At 39.7% G+C, this 22,269-nt stretch overlaps 1 protein-coding gene across 1 annotated transcript in view; it reads right to left on the bottom strand.

The window, feature by feature from the left end:
* The window catches only part of LOC146005463 (uncharacterized), a 121,559-nt gene that overhangs the window by 53,919 nt on the left and 45,371 nt on the right, over window positions 1-22,269 (bottom strand). Inside the window, exons 3-4 of the mRNA XM_083144706.1 lie at window positions 21,412-21,885; window positions 9,098-9,232 (exon numbers count right to left, since the gene is read on the bottom strand). Coding sequence (XP_083000832.1) covers window positions 9,098-9,232; window positions 21,412-21,885 — 609 coding nt within the window. The remainder of the gene's footprint in view (window positions 1-9,097; window positions 9,233-21,411; window positions 21,886-22,269) is intronic.

The following is a 22,269-nucleotide window of genomic DNA, read 5'->3' as shown; positions in this document are numbered from 1 at the left end:
AACGTTTTATCTTCGATCACATCAGGAAGACGCTGCAAATTGGGATTTCCCATGCACATAATCTCAGTTCGAAAACTTCGTTCCCTGTCAAGCTGCATTCCTTTCTTCCCCCGAATGTCTACTCAACTTCCAGTTTCATTGAACTTGCTAGCTGTAGCAGCGATAAGATTGGTCTGTTTCCGCACATCAAGGGAAACAATGGTGTCATTTGTGTTCAGTCATGAATGAATTTTGTTTATCATCATGTCATTTTTAACATGTGTTTGTGTATGTGCAGTAGTGATTATTTTATTTGTTGGACAGCAAGGATATCCTTTAAATACATACAATGAATAAATCACTTGAGATATGCAATTTAGAAATGAAGTGATTTTGTGTTGATGTTTTCTTTTTGGTTGGACAGCTAAGTACTTGTGCATGTGTACAGTATATAAAAATTAAGTAGTTTATCAATTTATAGCTCTTTTGTATGTTGTATCCTCTCATAATGAAAAAGTGTGTGCATTTTTTTTTCACCGCTGGTATATACCGCTGAGCTAACATTTTATTTACCGCTCTCCTCAGTTTTTATTTACCACAAATTTGTGTCCCTACTAATATGTCATACTGTCCTTTGGAATGGAAATAAAATTATCTCTATTACGACTACTCGCTAGTCTATTTATTTATTTTCATGCCCGTACACACTGCCACGTTTTGGTCAAATGTGAACTTGTCCAAATAGGAACGCTGTTCAATGACTTTCAATTGCATTCAATTCAACGACTTGTTCATGTTAATTTGATCGTGCTTGAGCCTCAAAAAATCGGGGCACACACAGACAGTAGAGTGAATGTTCGAATTGGGCAAAACAAAGCTTAAAGTAATTTAATACCCATCATGATGGCTATGAAAAAAAACGAGTAAAGAATGTAGCGAAGAGACAACTTGACATACTATAACGAGGCGTTTCTACGAACCGGACCTTTCACGCGTCTCAAAACATGAATGAGGCCTCTCTTGGCGCGTCATCCCCGGTAGCAGGTCTTGGCCACAGGTAGAAGAACAGGTGAAGACGGGGAGGAGGAGAAGGGACAGGAGGGGTGGGGAGAGGAAGAATTGATTGTAAAGTAATTTGTGTCCCAGCAGGAGAAAACAAACACGCGAAGGGTGGGTGCCTCGGAAAATAAAATGACTCCATGACTGGTGAAATTCTACGCTGATCGAGTCCCCATTACTCATTCCAAATAGAATCGCTTATCTGTGAAGGGCTACAAGAGAGGAGAGGAGAGATCGCTTGTCAAGAGCAAACTTAACTTATCCCTAGGACCTCGCTCGCTGGTCCTCCCGCAGCGAGACTATTTCCGTTATGGTGGAGTGTGTTCTTGCGTCCATCGGAGTCGAAGTTGCCAAACCTTGATAGTGGGGAAAGAGCTAAACCAGGATGTCTACCAAAATAACAAATCCAAAATTTTTGTCTTTTTCATGGCCTTTTTCTTGGCCTCTTTTTCGTTTTGCTTAACATTTATTTATGTCACTCCTATGTAGGTACAGTCGGAAATTATCAATTAAGAAAATAAATATTTATGGGGCACTCCATTGTCACGGGTGGGACACGCGGACTACATTTTTTATATTACTACTACTACTCTCTAGCCAGGCACGTATCCAGAGGGGGGCTCAGGGGGCTCGAGCCCCCTCCGAAATTTTTCGATTTACACTAGATAAAATGAGGTTTTTGGCTTGTGTGTGTGAAATAAAATATTGTGATTATAATTTAAAGAGAGATATAATTATCGAGGAAAAGCGGATAATGTTCTAGAACCCTGAGGGATAACCCTGTTATTGATAATATTGTATGTAAACTTTTCTTGCTCTTTCGGTGTTGTCGCAACGAACTTGAGTATTATTTAAAGATTTGTCAGCATTTGGAAGTTTCACAACAAAGCACTGTTCAAGGAAGCGCCATGAATCGGGCGATTCGTTGGATTACTAATTCTCTGAAAAGCTCGAGAGGGAACGTTCTTGAATAGGAGGTGGAGTCGAACTACAAAACTTTTTATGTGCGGAACATTGCAGAATATAATATGGATATAAATATGCGGATTCAATTTCACGGTTGGTCTGTACAACAGAATCATTCAATAAGACTTCAGGAGTAAGTGTGACAGTCGATTAGTGATCAGTCAGTGTCCATTGACAGTTTTATAAGATGTAGAGATTAGTGGGGGGGGGGGAGAGCTAGTGACACATTTTGCTGGAAAATCTGAAGACTGCCACTATTACAAGTTCGGGTCGAAAGCTGAAGACATTGTCGACAGCGTAGTGCTAGTTTCGGGTCATGAGCCGAAGAGATCGAAGGTCTCTAAAGTAAATATTTCAGCAGTAATGGGCATTGGAGCATAATTTTTTTTAAAAAAAAGGAAATAAACTGCACAGATCGACTGAAAATCTAAGTTTTGAGTGACGATTTATTAGTGACCGGACCAAGTTTTCTGTATGCAGTACGAGAGTTTCGTGGGTTAAAAAAGGACTCTTAAGTCAACTGTTTTGGAAAAACACTCAAACACTAACTACCACAAAGGGGCAGCCATGAAGGCCGAAAATTTTATGAATGTCAAGAAGAGAAAACAAGAAGATGTTGCATATGCGGAAATTTTAGCGGAAAAAGCAAGCTGGACCATGACTCCAAAACCAGGGTCTCTGGCATATACCGTGCCATTCTTTGTTCTACCAAGTGAGCTACCGAGCCACCCTTGGCTTCCCTTGATCTTTTGCTGTCGCTGTAGAGCAGTGGCACGGTATGCCTGGTGGAGCCTGCATTTTCCGCTAAAATTTCTGCATGGCACATGTCTTATGTATTCCCAACCGTAAGATGTTGCCTGTTTAATTAACAAGCACAGAAAAATGAGATAGAATAAAACTAAGGGACATTCCCACCGGTTGACAAGATATTTTTCTTCTGTGGTCAACACGAGCTGCTGTTTCAAGGTGACAATGAGATTGACCCACCAGGTTTCACACCGAAGCTACAAGTTATACGTGTCGCTTGAGGATTTCACAAATCGAACACAGGCTTGTGCAGCCTGTCGTGCCACTACGGTGTGAAAAGTTTCTGTTGATTGGGTCACTCATTGCAAACGACGTGTGTGTGCCTTCGGTCTGAATTCTTCCTAAATCTTGAAGATCCAAGTCACAAGGATGGAAAATTAGGATTTTTGTTAAGATTACGTTTCGAAGACAGGCAACAACACCATAAAGGATCATATCCAAACCTGGGAGAACACATTCGAATGGGCTGGACCCTGTGGCTGAGTGGTTAGCACATCGCGCTGTGGCGCCAAGGGTCCCGGGATCGAATTCCGCTCGAGCATGGTTGTTTGTGAATGTCCATTCATCAATTTCATCATTTCATCACTCATCCCCTTCTTCGCAAATTAGCCAAGAGGCACAAAACGCGAAGTAAAATAAAATAAATCAAATCAAATCAAATCAAAACATTCGAATGGATTGTCCATTGCATAAGAGCTTCGTGAAACGGACACATACACGTACGGAGATCGTTTCGGCACAAACACAACGTTCGTACATTGCAACAGAGGAGTTGAGTGATAAAAAATGCCCCGATATTACGTTCTGAAAGAAAAAAAAACAGCAGCTTAAACAGCGGCAGATTTAGGAGACAGTTGCTCTCTATTATTGGCTCCGCACTATGGCTTTCTAATGCTAACATTTGTCTACTAAGAGAAAGTAAACTTTTCTTGCCCCCTCCTCCCCCCCACCATTTTGGAACTGAATCGCCACCATCGACCTTAAACCTTGCGAGGTTCTATCTATACCCCTGTAAAAAAAATATGTTTAGCCCCCCCCCCGAAAAGAATTTCTGGATACGTGCCTGTCTCTAGCCTTCTTAAACCCCAAGGTTCATGGCTACAGCAACACAGGCCTTCTTCCATCTGTCCCTATCCTGAGCAAGATCTATATACTCTTTTCCATCCGTACCAATTTCCTTTAGGTCCATCACAACGTTACCCTCAACCTTCGTCTTGGCCTTCGTACAGGTCTCTTACCATCAGGTTTCCCAACAAGAATCCTGGGAACTCCTCTTTCCTCTCCCATTCGTGCCACATGGCCTGCCCACCTTGATTTAATCATTCTAATAATATCTGGACACGAATACAAACTATGTAGTTCTAAATTACGTAACCTTCTCCATTCACCTGTCTCCTCATCCCCTTTTAGGTACAAATATTTTCCTAAGGATCTTATTTTCAAACACTCTCAATTTATGTTCCTCTTCCAATGTATGGGACCAAGTTTCGCATCCATATAATACAACAGGCAAAATTACTGTTTTGTATATTTTAACTTTTGGTTTCTTAGATATTAAACGAGAAGACAAAAGTTTATGAAGAGAAAAGTAACATACATTTCCTGAATTAAGCCTGCTTTTTATTTCCTCTTTAATATCATTTTCATTTGTTAGTCAAGCAACAGTTTTCTTACTGTTTCTGTGCAATGAAATATGAAACTTTACACTGTTGATTAAACATAACTGCTCCTAAAATACTTTCTCAGATTTATAGCTAAAAGTGAACAATTTTGTGTCACGGGTGAGACAGACGAAACACTGTCTATTTACTTAATAAGAAATTTATTTTAATTTCTGGAAAATGTCCAACGACGAAAGATAAATTATTTAAGAGAAAAATAGAAGGTAATTGACCTTTGAATATTCTAGTGGAGTTGAAGGGGAAATGTAACAATTAAAGAAGAAATTAATTGTATTTTTGATGTTAAGGGTGGAACACAAAGGTACATGAAAAAGTTAAAATAAACGAACAATATGTAAAACACCTTCTACCATCTAACTTAATTATGTACAGGGTAGCCCAAATAAAGGTAATCGAAATGTCGAACCGTTGTGTATTGTGTTCGGTTACCTTTTTGGGCCACCCTGTATAATACTTTAATTTTTATCCAAATGACAAGTTCACATTGTTCACACACATTAGTTACAGCACTACTTACTTTCAAAATTGAGATTCAGGGGCAATTGGCATGGAAAGCCTCTTATTTCATGAAAAATCCTTACAAAAGGCCAGTTAAGATGAAAACTGAAGCTGTATTTAACAAGATAATTAGATTGTATTTGACAGACTAGTGAGGCTTTGGCATCTGGACTCGGAGCCAGTATAATCTTATGTGGGCCTGGTGTTGGCTGTCCCTATGTATTTGTCATTGTCCCTTCATCCATCTTACCTTACCAACATTCATCCTCGTCTTCGCGTTTAGACAAAGGGACAGAAAAGTTAAGTAAAATAAACTAAATCAATCATTGTAATAGCAAAAATTATTGGCCACAAGTATAATTTCTTGACTTATTATTGACTTTCTTGACTGGTAGACTGACCCTAAAATGGAGCAAGGTACAGTTAGAAATTTTTGGAAGGGCGGTCAGGTCACTGACAAAATGTGAATAGTAGAAATAATAAGAACAATAATAGTTATTATCCCGGTAATAATTTAAGGGCTCTGGGGTAAAATATGGTAAGTTGCATTTTGGTCTTTATTGAGTTATTAATTAGAAATTCGATTAGAAGCTATACTGTAGACAAATTGTTTTCGTGTTGTTAAACCACTTTCAGAAACGTTGAATGTTTCCAATGCAAATTGAATGGCATGGTAATTACACGCGAAAATTGAAGGATGGCTCATTTCACTTGTTATTATACAATAAAAAATATCATAAACTAATAAAAAAAAACAATTTATTATTATTATATACTACCCGGCCTCTGGGGCGAAGTGGTTCTCATAGCGCGGTACGACGCTAGGAGTCCCGGGTTCGAATCCAGGCCTGGGCATGGGTGTTCTTAATGAGTGTCCATTCATCAATTTCATTATATCATCACTCATCCTAATCTTCGCGATTAGCCAAAAGTGGCAGAAAAGCGAAGTAAAATGAACCAAATCGATCATTCTATCTATTACATACTCGATCCACCAGCACAACTGTTCTCCATTATTATTTTCACATTCATACAGTCAGTGTACTAATATTCATAGCTATTGTATTTTGATAATAATTTTGCACGCCTCGTCCAAATGTATTTTGCAACACTTACATAAAATAATATTATTAGCAATTTGAAACCTAGAGAAGCATTTATTCTATGTAGCTACTATGTATTAGAATACCAAAATATAAACTGGTCCCTGTATTTTACACACAATTTTTCCGATCTAATGCACTTTTTACTTTAGTTACTCTGTTAGAACACTAATTAAATTAACTTTATTTCTGTTATTAATAATAAAAATAACAAAACTTTCTGCTTTTTTTTTAAACTTGAAATGAACGATGCCGATATCTGGGGCGGGGGCTGACAAACCCGTTAGACCCACCCCTCCTCTCCAGATGCCAATGAAATTGAGCTAAAGTAGTATCTGAAGTGCGGGATTCAGGGTGGAAACTAATCGAAGCAAAAATACTTACTTAAAGCTCCCTGGACCTTTGGCCTGCGATCTTCCTTCGAAAAACCACCATGATATTCCAAAGTCTTGGTGAGCAGTCTTGTGAATATACCTTTGGTTTGCTTTCGCAGTTATCTAGATATTCGAATTGGTTTCGTGGCTACGTAAGCTCATTAACCTTTTGTGGACATCCGGATAACAGCGAAACCCCGAAGATTCACGTGAATCTCTAGAAAGAATTCTGAGAAGATGCAATTTTTGAGATTTAAGAATATCATAGCGCTCATTCGTAAGGAGATGAAATTACGATTGATTGTACAACCGGTGACGACGCATCTGCTCTAAACTAGATAAGACGAAAAAGAACTCCAAAACGGCATGGAGCTAAACTTGAAAGTTTCAGCTGACGATGGACCGTCCCGGTAGCCAGATCTAACTCCAAAATCCCCAGGTTGGCAACCGTGATCGGAACGCCCGTTAATAGGTTCCGAATACGTTGGCGGTAAAAATAACTTTGTCTCTCTTTGAGAGATTAATAATCTGGCTTACGATCCATCACGGGAGACGATGATGGAAAATTTTGGAAGGACGATTTGTGTCAAGTCACCACGCTTGTGAAACGACGAGTTCCTCTCCCACAAAGGGGGGTTTATATCAAATAATGTTGTCCAGATGGATAAGAACGACAGGAGAAGTATACACGCTGATCAGGACGATAACGGTGAATGGATGTAGTCGGTGTATCTCTCCCCGGGATCTACCTCTTGTTAACGACATCCACGGAGGCCGACCTCGCTTCCTGGACAATAACTTGTAATGCTTAATGAAAAAAATGGAGCCTGGGCTGTGGAGAAAATGGTGGCGGTGTCTACCCTTTCCTTCGCTTGTGAATATCTGGAGGCAAGGTGATTTTTATTACGGGCATGAGGAACAGTTCCCTACAAGGTGCACATTTATTTACATTGTGTGTGTGAAGTGCGCTCGAATTTTATAGTCTCCGTTGTGTTCTATATTGGGTACTTCTCATGTAACAGTTGTGAGCAAATTGTTATTATTGATTGTTATTATTACTGTCATTATTATTATTATTATTTGCTGCAGCGTTGCACATAAGCTTACGTGATTCTCTGAGTTTGAGCGCTTGTTCCGAGTTCACTTCAAACCAAGATGGTTAATAGGGACTAGAACTACAGTTTAAAGTGGGATCCGAACCATTATGTACCTCCAGCGGGTATCGAACCCAGGGTTGTGTAATCACGCGTAAAAAAAGGTTTTCTAAATGATACATAAATTACGCGCAAAAAATTAGAATGAAACATAAAAATGAAAGTAAAACATGGTTTTTGCGATGATTGTTGTTATGTATGGCAATTGGCTTTTTAAAAAAAAAAGGGTTTAAAAAAAACTTTCATTCCGAATTTGTGTGATCTTATATTGGAATTTTACAAACTGCCATATTCACATCATAATTTACATATTCACATCAAAATCATGCAGTGTCCTGAATTTATATTTATAATTAAGTCGTAGGAGAAAAATATAAATGGTGCCGATAGGAGGCCAGTCGCGGTCTCATCTCTAATTTATGTACAGGACTATAAGGGGCGGCCCAAGATAAAATTTTTACCCGGGCGACCCTACCCTATACCCTGCCATCCCTAACTTTCCACCCCCAATAAACCTTGATCAAGTTACATATTTACCAGTGGCGTGTCCAAGAGGGGGTTCGGTTTGAATACGTTAAAATTCGCCCTATAAGATTACGCCCCTGCTTAGAATGAGTTTCCAAATCTTGACAAAATTTCATCCAAGCCTTACTCTCTCCCTCTCTCCTCTCAAGGAAGAAAGAGAAAAAGAAATATTAATCTTCCTCTCTCTTTCCCACGCGAGATTGAGAGGGAGGAGAGACGAGAACGAAGAGAGAGAGAGAGAGAGAGAGAGAGAAGATAACCCCTCTCCTCTGGGGATGGCCAAATCCGGATAAAATTATCCGAACAGTGTTATAGTTTATCCGTTTTACGGGCTGTCCACATATTATATTATTCGTCATTTTCGTATTTCACTGTACGTATTATCCACAAATTCTTCATCAAATATGTTCTATCATGACTATGCAGACATTCGAATTCTCCGAATATTCGGATTATCCGTTTGAACGAGAGAGTGAAATGAGGGGGGGGGGGGTCAGAAGAGAGAAAGCACCAATACATAGTCCAACACACACACCCCCTATCCGATACTGGCCCTCCTTCTATGAAATATTCAGGGGGCACCCCTGGTTCTAAACCCAATGACAAGAAACCCGTAATATATTCCAAGCGGAAGCCAGATGAACTTGAATGCTTTATCATACTCCATTCCGCAAATATCATACCCTCCACATGTTGGACCAGAACGGATCCTCCACCACCTCTCGAATAAAGCTCAATTTGCACTCCTCCGGCATTAAATATGAAACTCTCCCCCAATCAAGCAGTTTCCACATACATTAACAAAATCAAATAAATGAAGAAAATAAAAAAGAATATGCATGCAACAAGTTAGGCAAACATAATGTTAATTTTTTCGCTCTCATAACTTCTGAGAGAGATCAGCTCATATCTTGAAAATTGAGGCAATTGTTATTTAAAAGCACACTTACCTTGTCGGCACGGTGTTCTCGCTTTTTGTAAACAGCTATCCTCTGCAGATCGTTTTCAGAAGCGATTCGATTAAATTTCTGCATTCGCTCTTTTACGCTTATCTTTTGTTCTGTTTCAGCCTCTGCGACATTTTCCTGATGAAAATAATGAAACTAGTGCAAATACAACAAAAAAGCACAAAAATAGTAAATAAAAATATTAAAAAAAATCATGCAAGTATAATTTTTACTATTAAAATCAATTTATATATAAAAAAAAATAATGTAAGCTGGGGAAAACACAAACAAAAAATGCCCTCACATATTTATGTACGCATGCAGTTGCATTCAAGCAGCACATTGACACAGTTTAGCAAGCATCGCAAGAAACACAAACATTCAAAAACATTTAAAGCAGAAGAAGTCAATAAACAAAAAGTGAGGGGGAGGAAACATTCACTCCCTACAAACATATTTCCAACAGTTTCAACACAAAATCATCCTCAGTTAAAAAAAAACAGGTAGAACATAATGTTTCTTTCCCTAGTTGCATGCACTTATAAACAAAGTCGTTTTCAACACAAAAATCAAATCAAACATAGACAAACGAAAAACAATAAAAAGAAAAGGGAAAATAGAACTTCGCATAGAACAATAGTTAGGCTCCTAGGAGAATTCGGCATATTCCACGTAAATCGTCCGTAATAAAGAATACAGCAGGAAACGTAAAATTGTCCCACTGTGTATAGGCGCATAGCAGAGATGAAGGCTCCAAATATTCTCCGTCGTGGTCGTGGCACTAGTGGAGGTTGGCCTCAGATGCTCAGTGATGAGACCGAGATGCACTTACGCACACATTTATTGAGACATTCCTGCTCGAGTTTATCAGGAATCCAACATGACGCCTTGCAATGTGACAAACCGCGGCTATTATTAATTTTTTTAGAAGAGTACTTACATCAATTGTTTGTGTCTATTTCTCGCCATAGTCACCCTCTTTCGCAACACAATTGGCCCACGTTGCAAAGCCTCCATCATCTCGTTGTCATCTATGAACTTCTGACCCAGGAAATATTGTTTCAAAGGTCCAAACAAGCGAAACCCCGATGGCGCCAAATCTGGACTATACGGTGGATAATTCAACACTTCACTGTATGCGCAGCCGTATGGGGACGGGTGTTGTCGTGAAGAAGCAACAACACTCCTTTTGAGAGAAAGTATCGCGGGCTTCCACTTGTTGACTATAATGTCGCTGTATCGAGTATTAGCACCCCTTTTGCTGTAAGTGTACCAACATAGGGCCACTGACATCCCAAAAGACAGTCCGCAAGACTTTTCTAGCCGTGACCTGTGTCTTGAATTTTTTTCGTGGTCAGAGAAGACGAGTGCATCCAATGCATCGATTACTCTATAGTTCATAATGGTGAACAGAGGATTCGTATCCTCTCACAATTCGATCGAGAAAAATATCTCCTTTACGAGCACAACGGTCCAAATGAAACGGACAACTCGTCTCCCGTGCACGCTTGTGATCATTGGACAGCTGCTTTTGGACCCATCTGCTACACGCTTTTCTATTTCCGAGGTAATCGTGAACAGTATTAATATTGTATGCAGAGTCGTGACTAATGCTAAATTTCTCTTATGTATATTTCCCTTGTATATTCACTATTGTATATCGAATGATCGGTAGCAAGAATTGGCGTGTTTGTATGCAGAAAATGAGGAATTTGGAGCACAATTAGCGATGATACCAGTGGCGTAGCAGCCGCCCCCGCAACCACCGCGATGCGGGGGGGGGGGGAAGGTGTAGGGGCCCCGCATTGGTCTCTCTAAGCTCCTGAAATTTTATATAATTTCACAAATCCAACAGACAGTGTCGGTTATTAAAAAAAATACGAAATAGACAAAAAGCACGTCAACAATGACAAAATTTGAACTCGAAATTCACTGATGTGAGCACTAAATAGAAACACGCGATCTATTTTTTTCTTGTCGGAGAACTTAGAAAACGTATCAAGAGAGTTACTGTATTGTACGAGTCAACGGGCACCAAAAAACATACTGTTTTATTTTTTTATGTGGGATGTGGTCAAGTGGGTTCCCAATAACATATCATAAGACGATGTCTGCGATAATAAGCAGGGGCGTACTGGCTCAATCAGACGAGTCCTGGCAACTTAACCTGTGGCCCTCAGAAATGCTTGCAGATCGCCTCAAATAGGAGAGAGATATCCCTCATTTCCCATACAGTTTGTCGGAATCTTTAAAGTATAAATTGTCTACAGTTATGAATCCAGTAGAAAGATTCAGTTCCCCTCCAGGGAACGCCGCCTTAAAGTAGCACTGACCGTGCGGGCGGAGGGGTTTGCGTGCTTTGTTGAGGCTGAGAGCTATGCCAGCAGTAGATTTTGCAGGGTCACCCATGCTAGACAGGTCTCAGAAGAGCAGCCAGACTAAGGCGTTCTGCAACGTCCCATCTTACCTAGTATATCCTATCCTAATATTCCTACCCAGTCCCAAACAGACAAATGCGAACATTGCATCTGTGTCCCACATTGTGGAACGCCAAGTGCCAACGCCTAAAGATGGCAACCCCATCATGGCACTCGGGGTCAGAGGGCCAATAACCCACTACCCTTAAAAATAGATTATTAAAGAAACCAAACGAGGAAATAGCCGAACGGACAAACTGTTGACGACTTTTGGACTTAAAAAGAAAACTCTAGTGGGGTTTTGGAATGTTAGAACATTATACGTAGGAGAGGAAGGCGAAGAATGAGTTGGAGAAGGACAATATAGCAAGAAATATGGGAAGCAGGAAAGACCTGGAACGAGATAAGGAAGACGGTTGGAAACAAGAGTCCGTTGGCGATGCTTCGTTGAGGCCCTATGCTCCGTAGCAGAGTAACAGGAAATAAGTCAAAGTAAGTCAGGAAGATTCAGTTGCTCGACCAGTCTGTTTTTTATTGACGCACAATGAGTATCGGCGATTAGGAGGGCACTTTTGCCTCCGTACTATGCTAAACCATATCTAACAAGGGAAAGTAAACTTCCCTTCCCCCCCCCCCCCCCCAAGTTTTGGAACCCAATCGCCGACACAATAACCAATAAAACTTGGTAATTCATGAATTTTGACCACTTCTTCTTCTATGGCGCTCCGGTCCGTATTAGGTCCATGGCCTCAACAATCTTCCTCTCCCATCCCGTCCTATCCAAGGCTGCTCTCTTCCAATTCCTAGTTCTAAGCAGTTGTACAGACGGGATCAAATGAAATATACTTCCCTTTTCCTACCAACTTAGAAGCGAGTTGGAAACTCTTCATTACTCCTGTGTAGATAAGAAAGTGGTGGAGGGCAGTAGCAGGCAAGGCCAGCACGCAAACTTGTTTCCAGCAAGCTTCCTGTTGGAGTCTTGGCAGTTTCTGGAAGGATTTTGTGTTCCTAACCCCCCCCCCCCTACTACATCCCTGGGGAATAAAAACGGCTGGAGCATGATGCTGATCATTGACCTCCAGAATGGCCGAACTCGAGAATATGAGGCGCCCTACTGCCACATCCCCTAAATGTGCCTTCATAGCACGGTTCTATACGGACGACGATGCTAACCTGGTTCATACCCAGTCACAACAGCAATTAGCCAATGCAATAAAATATGTCAAACTTAAAATGAAACAGGTATCGGCGCGCGCGCACACACACACAAACACAATGGGAGGGAGAGAGAGTGGCGGGGGGATAGGAACACAAAATCCTTCCACAAACTGCCAAGACTCCAACAGAAAGCTTGCTGGAAACAAGTTTGCGTGCTGGCCTTGTCTGCTACTGCCCTCCCCCACTTTCTTATCAATACAGGAGCAATGAAGAGTTTCCAACTCGCTTCTGATTAGGTAGGAAAAGGGAATTACATTTCATTTGATCCCGTCTGTACTGCGTCTGCTCTAACCGTTTCTTTCCATCTGTTTCTGGGTCTCCCCACTGATCTTTTCCCTCTAAAAATACCTTGCATCACCTTCTTGGGGATTCGGCTGTCATCCATAATGATTACGTGTCCTGCCCAATCTAACCTTTTAGCTCTTAGTATATAAGCTGAGATGGGTACATCTTTGTAAAGTTCAAGTAATTTCTGATTGGTTCTTATTCTCCAAATATCTTGCACTTTATTGGTCCAAATATTTTCCTCGGTATTTTCCGTTCAAACAAGTCCAACATTTCAGCTACGCTTTGATTAAATGTGCATGTTTCACTCCCGTATATAATTATGCTGCGAATTAGGGTTTTATACAAAGTAACTTTGGCTCTATGGTTTACTCAATGATATTTAATCAATGGTAGTAATGAGAAGTATGCTTTATTGGCTCTTTGTATTCTATTTCTTACTTCGATCATCTCATCATTTTTGTCTGTGATGAATACTCCTAGATAACGAAAACTTGATACCACTTCCAATTCATGTTCTCCAATTTTTATATGATTTTCCTTTAACTATGCTTTCTTTGTTTGGACTAATATTTTTGTTTTATTTGTGTTAATTTGTAATCCAATTTTCTTCCCTTTCTCGACTAGTGTTTCCACTACTTCATCCTATGATGTGGAAGTCATCTGCATACCCAACTATTTGGGTCGACTTATATTCTAATGTTCTTCTGGTATCTATCATTAGTTTCCTTATCACATATTCCAGAGACAGATTGAACAAGAGTGGTGCCAAGCCATCTCCTTGTTTGAGGCCTTGTTTAACTGAAAACTCTCTCCCATATTTGCTTGTATCTTCACACGTGCTATGGTGTTCTGCATCGTCATTTCTACAAATGGAATTAATTTTATGGATATTCTGAATGTACTCAATATGTTTCCAATTTTAGTTATATCAATGGAGTCATATGGTTGTTTAAAATCGACAAAGACTTGTCTTATTTCTATGTCTCCTTCCCAACACTTCTCCAGTATGTATCTGACTGAGTGTATTTGATCTATTGTAGACCTGCCTTTTCTGAAGCCGGCTTAGTACTCTCCTAATGCTTCTTCTGCATATGGTTGTAGTTTTTCCCTACGTATGCTTGTCAATATCTCGTATGCTACACACAGCAACGATATTCCTCTGTAATTTTCACATATTTGTTTATCCCTTTTCTTGAATTATGGGGCAAATTATACTCTCTTTCCAGTCATCTGGCATATGTTCTAAGCTCCAGACTTTGCATAGGAGTAAGTGTAGGGATTCCAACAACTTATTCCCTCCGTATTTCCATATTGCTGTCTTTCCCTGGTGCTTTGTTATCTTTTACATTCCTAATAGCTTTTCGAATTTCTGCTAGTGTGGGTGGCTCTTCTGATTCTTCTCCCCTCCTTGGTCTCATTTCTTGGTTCTCATTTTAGGGTTCTGCGTTGTTCAGTAACTGTTCAAAATCTTCAGCCCATCTATTTAATATTTGCTTCTCATTCCCCAGTAGTTTTCCCTCTTTATCTTTGCAGATGTCTGTTCTTGGTTTAAATCCTTCCATTATATTATTTATTTCCATCTATGACATGTATGTATTTCTTTGTTTAAAGTCTGGATTGATTTTATTTACTTTCTCTGTTACATGTTTTCTTTTCTTCCTACGACATATGTTGTATACTCTTTTTCCTATGTCTTCCAGTTTTTTGTTTTCTTGCTCTTGTTGGTCTATCTAGATATGACTTATATATTGTATCTTTTTCTTGGATGGGCCTTTTGCATTCTTCATCAAACCATTCCTTTCCTTTGTTTTACTGCATTGGTCCTAACACAATCTTTGCTGTATCATCAATATTTGATTTTATTTTATTCCAAATTTCTTCCACTTCTTCTTCTTCTGTTATTGGTCCTAACACAATCTTCGCTGTATCATCAATATTTGATTTTATCTTATAACAAATTTCTTCCACTTCTTCTTCTTCTGTTATTTGCATGCTGTTTTTGCCTACTTGTTCTAGTTTAGTTTGTGCGCTATTTTTTCTTAAACATCTCACTATGTATCTTTTCTGTCACTTTCTTAATATCGTACTTCTGATTCGTTTCTGTTTTGTTTCTTTGTGATTTTGTTATTCTTCCTCTGAAGATTACTTTGACTAGGTAATGGTCTGTTCCACAACTGGCCCCTATGTATGATCGTACATTTATAATGCCTGTAGCTCTACTTCGATCTATCAAAACATGGTCTATTTGATTGTTGGTTCTTCCATCACGTGATCTCCATGTACTGTATATTTATGTATTTGTTTTTTGGGGAACATTGTGGATGCTATTATCATATTTGTACTGATTGCCAGATCAATGAGTATATGACCATTATCGTTGGAATTTCCATGTAAGCTGTGCTTTCCAATTGTTTCTTAATAGATGCCTTCCTTGCCTACCTGTGCGTTCACGTCCCCCATTATTATATTCGCATCGCGGGATGGTACACTGTCTATTTGCTTTTCTAGTTTATCATAGAAGTCATCTTCTATTAGTTGTTCCTTTTCTACTGTAGGTGCATATACATTTATAATGGTTACATTAAAGAATTTAGTTCTCTCTTATTTTGCATATTCTCTTATCTATAGGTTTAAAATCAATTATGTTCTCGTTCATTCTTCTCTCCACTATGAAGGCCACCCCTGCTTCTTTATTTCCTTTCTTCTTGCCACTACTGTATATAACATAAGTCTTTGTTTCCCATATATCATTATCTGTCCACCTTGTTTCCGGTAGGGCAGCTATCTGTATGTTATATTGAATCAATTGGCCGGTGACTATTTGCAGGGCCCCTGGTTTGGAAGTGTTCTGATGTTCCACGTACCCATCTCAATGTCCATATCCTTTCGCCTTTTATGTCCATCCTTTCGAGGCTCTGATTGTGGTTTCGTAACTGTTGGAATTTTTCAGGGCTGAGTTGTCGGCATAGTGCCCAACCCTCAACCTGGGGGACCAGGATTTTCTTTCAGGGTTTACTACTTTCCCTTCTCCACAAGGCAGTGGTTTCCCTTTTCTCCTAAGAGGGTGGGTTGCCTCTTCCGCCATCTCTGCCTTTCCGAAGGTCTCCTTCTCCACCACAAATGCCGTTGAGGTCTTCACCGTATCCCTGGTAAGGGGCCCTTACAAGGTACTACAATCCGGAGCAAGATGGACCAAGGTTTTTTATAGAGGTATTACTCTTCTAGGTTCCTCCACCTCCTCAGCCGTTGAGATGACCATCCATCTTCTTCCGCCTTTGGAACAGTTGACCGTTAGGTTGCTTCTTAGTCTGGCTCTTTTCCCGCTAGCCTGTCCCATGGGAGACCCTGCCAGTAGCTACGGTACCGCCGGTATAACCTAGGGGATCATCAGAGCACGCAAGCTCCATCACCAACTACAAGGTCCTGCAACCACTAGGTGGGACTTTTACCGCTAATATTAGTTTTATGTGTGGTATTTAAAATGTAACTTCCCATTTGACCATTTTTTCAAAGGGGGCCATGTTTTTCATATTCAAATAAGAACTGAGACAAATATCCCACATAGTTCACACCTGTTATGTGCTTCAGATTAATTTAGATATGTTTAGCTAGTGTGACAATTTTCTGCAGGTGGCAAAAAATGTTTTAGTTGCAGGGGGGGGGGGGGGGCAGGAAACTTCGCTACGCCACTAGATGGTACTGAGCCAAACTGAAAAAAAAAACTACGAAAAGTTGTTTGCCTTAACGACCTCTATACACTGTGAAAGTTTGTGTGGCCATATGCTGCAAATGTTGTTTATATCATATATTGGTACACTCGAAACTGAGACAGTCATTTACAACTCGAAACAAGATGGAGAAGCTGCCAAGTCTCCTCTCGATACCATGCCTATGCACATTACAATGATGACGATATTATGTCTTGGCTAATCCCTTTACACTGAGGTGGTGTTTCCAGGAGAAGTTCATAGAAGGGTTTTATCCAACACATTTACGCAATGTCTTTGTATGAAAATTAAAGCTAAAAAAAAATCACATCCCATCTTACTTAAGTGCTCAGTACGCTACTGTTCCCTTGTAGTACAAGTTTGGATAGAGTGATATTTGTCTACAAGAGAAAATAGAAAACGGGCTACGTTTAATGCTTGTACATCGATGTATAAACGCATTACTTGTTATAGAATTATTTACAAGGATTAGTAATACTCTCCAAACTTATTGTGATACAACTGCACCAGTTTTAATCCTCACTCTTCTTAATATGCCCACTGGTCATCTCTAACAAATGCAAGATGTACACAAAGAACTCTCAGTGTTGTAATACCTAGTCTTAAAAACCAGGTGATGGAACAAGGTGGTTTCTCTTTGCTCCAGTATACGCTGAGGTTAGTGTTCTTTTCTTCTTCTTCTTTCATTTTAGAGAATCAAGCACTGCAAAAAGTTGTCTGGAGAAATAACGGTTCAAGACCGTCAATTTCCGCTGTCATCCAACTACCTTGACCGTCTATTTATATTATTGTGTAGTTAACCATGCTTAATGTAATGTTAATGACTCAATCATGGTGTACACTACTGTAATTAATATGTATCCTTATGCATGACATAATATTCAAATATAAATTTGAAAGTTCGTTCTTGTATGCCATAATGCTGTACTATGCCTACACCTATAGAAGGTATGAGTGTGTGTGTGCGTTTTAATATTCCACGTGTTACTGACATCATGTGTACTTGTCATTCTAGCCTTAGTACAGAGATGACCACATGAATGTGCCTATGCCCAAGAAGAGGTATCCACCCTATTCTTGTAAATTAAAAGGAAAGGTGTTAAATTTTAATGGTGGAACAATGTAAATTTTGCGGTAACTTTAACAGTGTGTGTGCGGGGGTGTTGTCAATGGTACCTGCACAGAAGAAAACCACAAGTTGTAGTGTGATATGAGTCCTTATTACTTGGTTTGATTGAGTTGGTGTCCACTTTATGCACAGTAAGGCTAATCGGACTGGACCTACAGTTTAAAGTGGGATCCGAACCACCTCCACCTGGTATCGAATCTGGAACCCTTTGATTACAAGGTGACGACACTACCACTATGCCATCGGGGAGGCTCCTTATTACTTGGATATCTACTTCTGGGGACATATTAAGGATAAAGGTTACTCCACAAAAGTGTCAGTCGTGAATGTCTTGTATAAAAGAACTGCAGTACACATGGTGTCAAATGGAATACCAGCCACTACAGCTGTTCGTGTGTAAGTTGGAAAACATTGTGTAAGCAACTTTTTCAGTTCTTTACAATAAAAGTAACCAGAAATGTATGCTTGTTTCTCTTTCACATCATTTCAATATTCATTGTCTACATCTTGTGTGCTAAATATGGAATAATTGATTGATTGATTTCTTGTTCTAAGTCCACTCTATGCACAGAAAGGTTAATCGGGACTAGACCTGCAGTTTAAAGTAGGATCCGAACCACTGTGCTATGTGCCTCCACCAGGTATCGAATCCGGGACCCCTTGATTACAAGGCGACAACGTTACCACTACGCCATCAGGGAAGCCCTTAAATATGGAATGAAACATCTACAATTAAAAATTAGCTCCATGTGTTCTAAAATTCTAAAGGTATTAGTAACATATTGACATTAAAAGTTAACAAAGGAAGAAGTGCGAGACTATGTGGACTGAAGAGACAAAAGCAGCATGACATTCACATGTGACATTTGGACTGTTCTTCTCTAATGCAAATGTTAAACATATGACTTAGTTATTGGAAATATGCTATGAACAATTACATACAAACAAATCATGCCAAAACCTCTGATCATGTCCGCATGTGCTTACAAAGCAATGCACTCAGACCATCACAGGCTTTGCCTTAGCCCCCCCCCCCCCTTCCCAGGCTACGTGCCTGACTACCATAATGGCATAGTGAAGTGTATGGAAGGCAACAGAAAGCTTCACGCTCTCCTCCCTCTCCTTCCCTTGGAAAAAGTCGTAAATACTCCAAAACAAAAGTGTATTAAAGAGTATATGTAATTACTAGAGCTCAGATATTCTCCTATATACCTACTTTGTTCCTGAGTTCAGATTCGTCTGCTTCCAATATACAAGTACATTTCATGTACACAATCATCATATGTAAATTCCATAGTGCCTACAATTGGATATTTCGACCATTAGTGCCCATTTTAGATATTAGTGCTTATAAATGCATAAAATGTTTCAAAGGAAAGACAAAGTAAAAAATGTTTCAAAGGGAAGACAAAGTAACGTTGTGAAAAGTGTGTTTTTGTTTAAGTTTTCCCACAGCTCGTTTCAGGGACCACAGGAAGGTGTCTTCTCTCCTTTTGACTACTACAACTTAACGATAAATATTCAATAAGCACGAGAATAAAAATCGATCATCACCATTATATCAGCTTCAATGTGTGTAGTAGGTGGCAACTAGAAGAAAAAAAAGAATTCATCCTCACAAGACCTTTGTGAATGTCCCATCATTTGAGGTTAGAACGGTTATTTATATTTAATTTTCTTCTGTTTTGAAATTAATACATAATGTACAGCTACTGTTTCCACTAAACTGAAAATTATATAATTATTATGCAATATGAAATAACAGCTGTTAACGTTATGAACGTATTGAATTTGGAGTGAGGTAATTATATTCCAATATTCGCAACATTGAAATGGAATGCCTATTATACGAGGGGAGAGTGAAGAGTTTTGAACCTCACATGGAAGGAGTGATGGTAGGTAGTTAAAATTTTGGAGGATGTAACGTTTGAGTTTTAGGACACTCTGTGCGAACTTTTATGAAATTGATATGCTTTCTTCTATGCTTTTGTCAGGTTGAAAATGAATGAAGTGTCACAGAAGGGAGTGGCTGACAGGGCCGTGATTCGGTACCTCTGTCGGCAAGGTCTCACTGCACAGGCTCCTTTGGTCACCGCACTTCCACATCCACCTTATTCCCCCGACCTGCCCCTGTCAGATTTTCATATTTTCCCTGCTATGAAGAATTCACTTCGAGGACGTCACTTCCCCACGGACGAAGGCAGTCATTCAGAGGTGCGAGACTCAGAACAAATCATTCTACCAGATGGCTGTAAATAAATTGCAGCACAGAATGCATAAGTGCATTGATCTGGGGGGTGATTATAGATATTATGTGATTATGTAGATAAATCATAATGAGAAACTGTAGCTCAAACACCCCTTCCCTGTGAGGCTCAAAACTTTTCACTCCCCTCGTATGTCAAACCACACTTGCATGTAGTACACCATGGTTACTGCTTCTTGCAGGCCAACAAGGCTCTGGCGCCTGAACCTAAGGCCAGGATAATGTTTTGTGGGGTTGTGTTGAACTGTTTTTGTCCTTGTGTGTGCTGCGTGTCCCTTTACAGCCTGTTATTAACCTAGGTAAGGAGATTTTATTTCTCTGAGACAGTATAGCTTTAGTTAAGTAATGAAAGAACGAATTAATTTAAAAAAATGAACAAGATAGATTTTAACAGAAACTTTCTTTTTCACTTTCTTATTAAGGGCCTTCCCTTGATTTTGTTATAGTTAACGGCCATATCCCCATACTGTATGAAGGTCAAAAATAGCTAAAAATTGTGCTAATATGCCCATACTCTAAAAATCAATCAATTGTTATTTGTAGTGTCTATTCTCAACATTTTAGTGCCTTTCTGTGTGTCAATTTGGGCAATTTTAGTGACTAGAAATCCGGGCTCTAGTTGCTACATCAGAAGTTCATTTAAAGTGACACACTCAATGGAATTGAAGACAGTGGCGTGCCAGAAAGGGGGGTTGGTGGGCGGGGGGTTGCGAACCAAGTGTCTAATAATAATAATGTTTAAATTTAAATAATTACAATTATAATAAATTAGTAAGGTTGGCAAAATTTGTAAAAACAACTGCCCTGGCAAATAAATTAAGTTCAAAAGAGATAAAGAATTGAATATTTATTGAATATCAAGTAAGAATGTTGGGTTCAGTTGAGGAAAATAAAGTTTCTGGTAATATTTTATGCATTTTATTCCAAGTAGTACTAGATCTTGCATAAATCTTCTTTGGTACTGTCATTCAAAGTCGTATGATCCCAATATAATCCTTGTCTTCCAATTAGTTCGGTGGAAATAAATAACCCTCGATTAAACAACAAGTATATTTTCATTATTTAATTTTAGTACTTAACATAACTAGAACTTTCGAAGGTCCGGAGCACCTGGAACCCCCTAAATATGTACTTCGTCAAAACCCATCCCCTTGGATGCAGTATTCCTAAAAAAGTATACGTAACCCCACCATTCGAAAATTCTGTGCACGTCACTGGTTGAAGTGTGTAACACTTTACCCATGAGGTCAAAGCTGATCAACATTCCTTACCTCTTTGCCCTTCTCCACTTCTGTCTTGGTTCTCTTGTAGGTATCACCCTGTACATTCTCCTTGTTTTCTTGTCTATGCTTATCGCTGTTCTTCCGCCTCGGGGGCACAGGTGGAGGATTGGGAGACACCAAGTTATCCGCTTCGGGTGACTTTTGGCGGCCATCGGCGACGTCCGCGCCACCTTCCGGCAAAGAAGACCTGGACTCGCTCCTGGACATGGGTGCCTTCGCCGGTGACATTTGCATCGGAGGAGAGGGTGAGTGCGATGCACCGGGTGGTGGTGGCGGGCGATAGGGTGGAGGCTGACGCGGCGGGGATGGTGCTTGCGGAGGGTCGTAGAGGGCAGGGAACGCCGTGGTGGGCAGGGGCGTCGAAGGGGCTGAGGACATTGGGGATGTGGAGGAGTAGGATGACGTTGGACTGGAGGGTTCTCCTATCCGATACCTCTTCTTCAGCACCAGAAACTTCTCACCCTGGAAAGGAAAGAAAAATACAGGGTTATTCAAAAGTCTCGAAACATTTTTAAATATTACCAAACACTAAATTGAATACCCATGGGCGTCGGCAGAAATTTTTGTAAGGGGGGTCAAGCCATTGAGAAAACTTGAATAGTACACATAATTACAATAATTATCATCATGCTTATGATTGCTATTACAAAATAATTAAAAATAAAATTTATTTCAAATTATTATTACTTTTATATCCTTTGGGAGAATTTTGTAGTCGATCCATTAGATGAGTGAAAATCAAGCGCAACTGTTATTATTTTGAATTTCATAGTTAGTGTACTGAAATGCATAGCTATCCTATTTTCTTATTAACTTTTACACGCCTCGCTGAAAAAGGCTTGAAGA

This window comes from Lepisma saccharinum, chromosome 23 (genome assembly GCF_977018435.1).
Source record: "Lepisma saccharinum chromosome 23, izLepSacc3.1, whole genome shotgun sequence".
NCBI classification, from domain to species: Eukaryota; Metazoa; Arthropoda; class Insecta; order Zygentoma; family Lepismatidae; genus Lepisma; species Lepisma saccharinum.
This window is presented reverse-complemented; position numbering and strand designations above follow the sequence as displayed.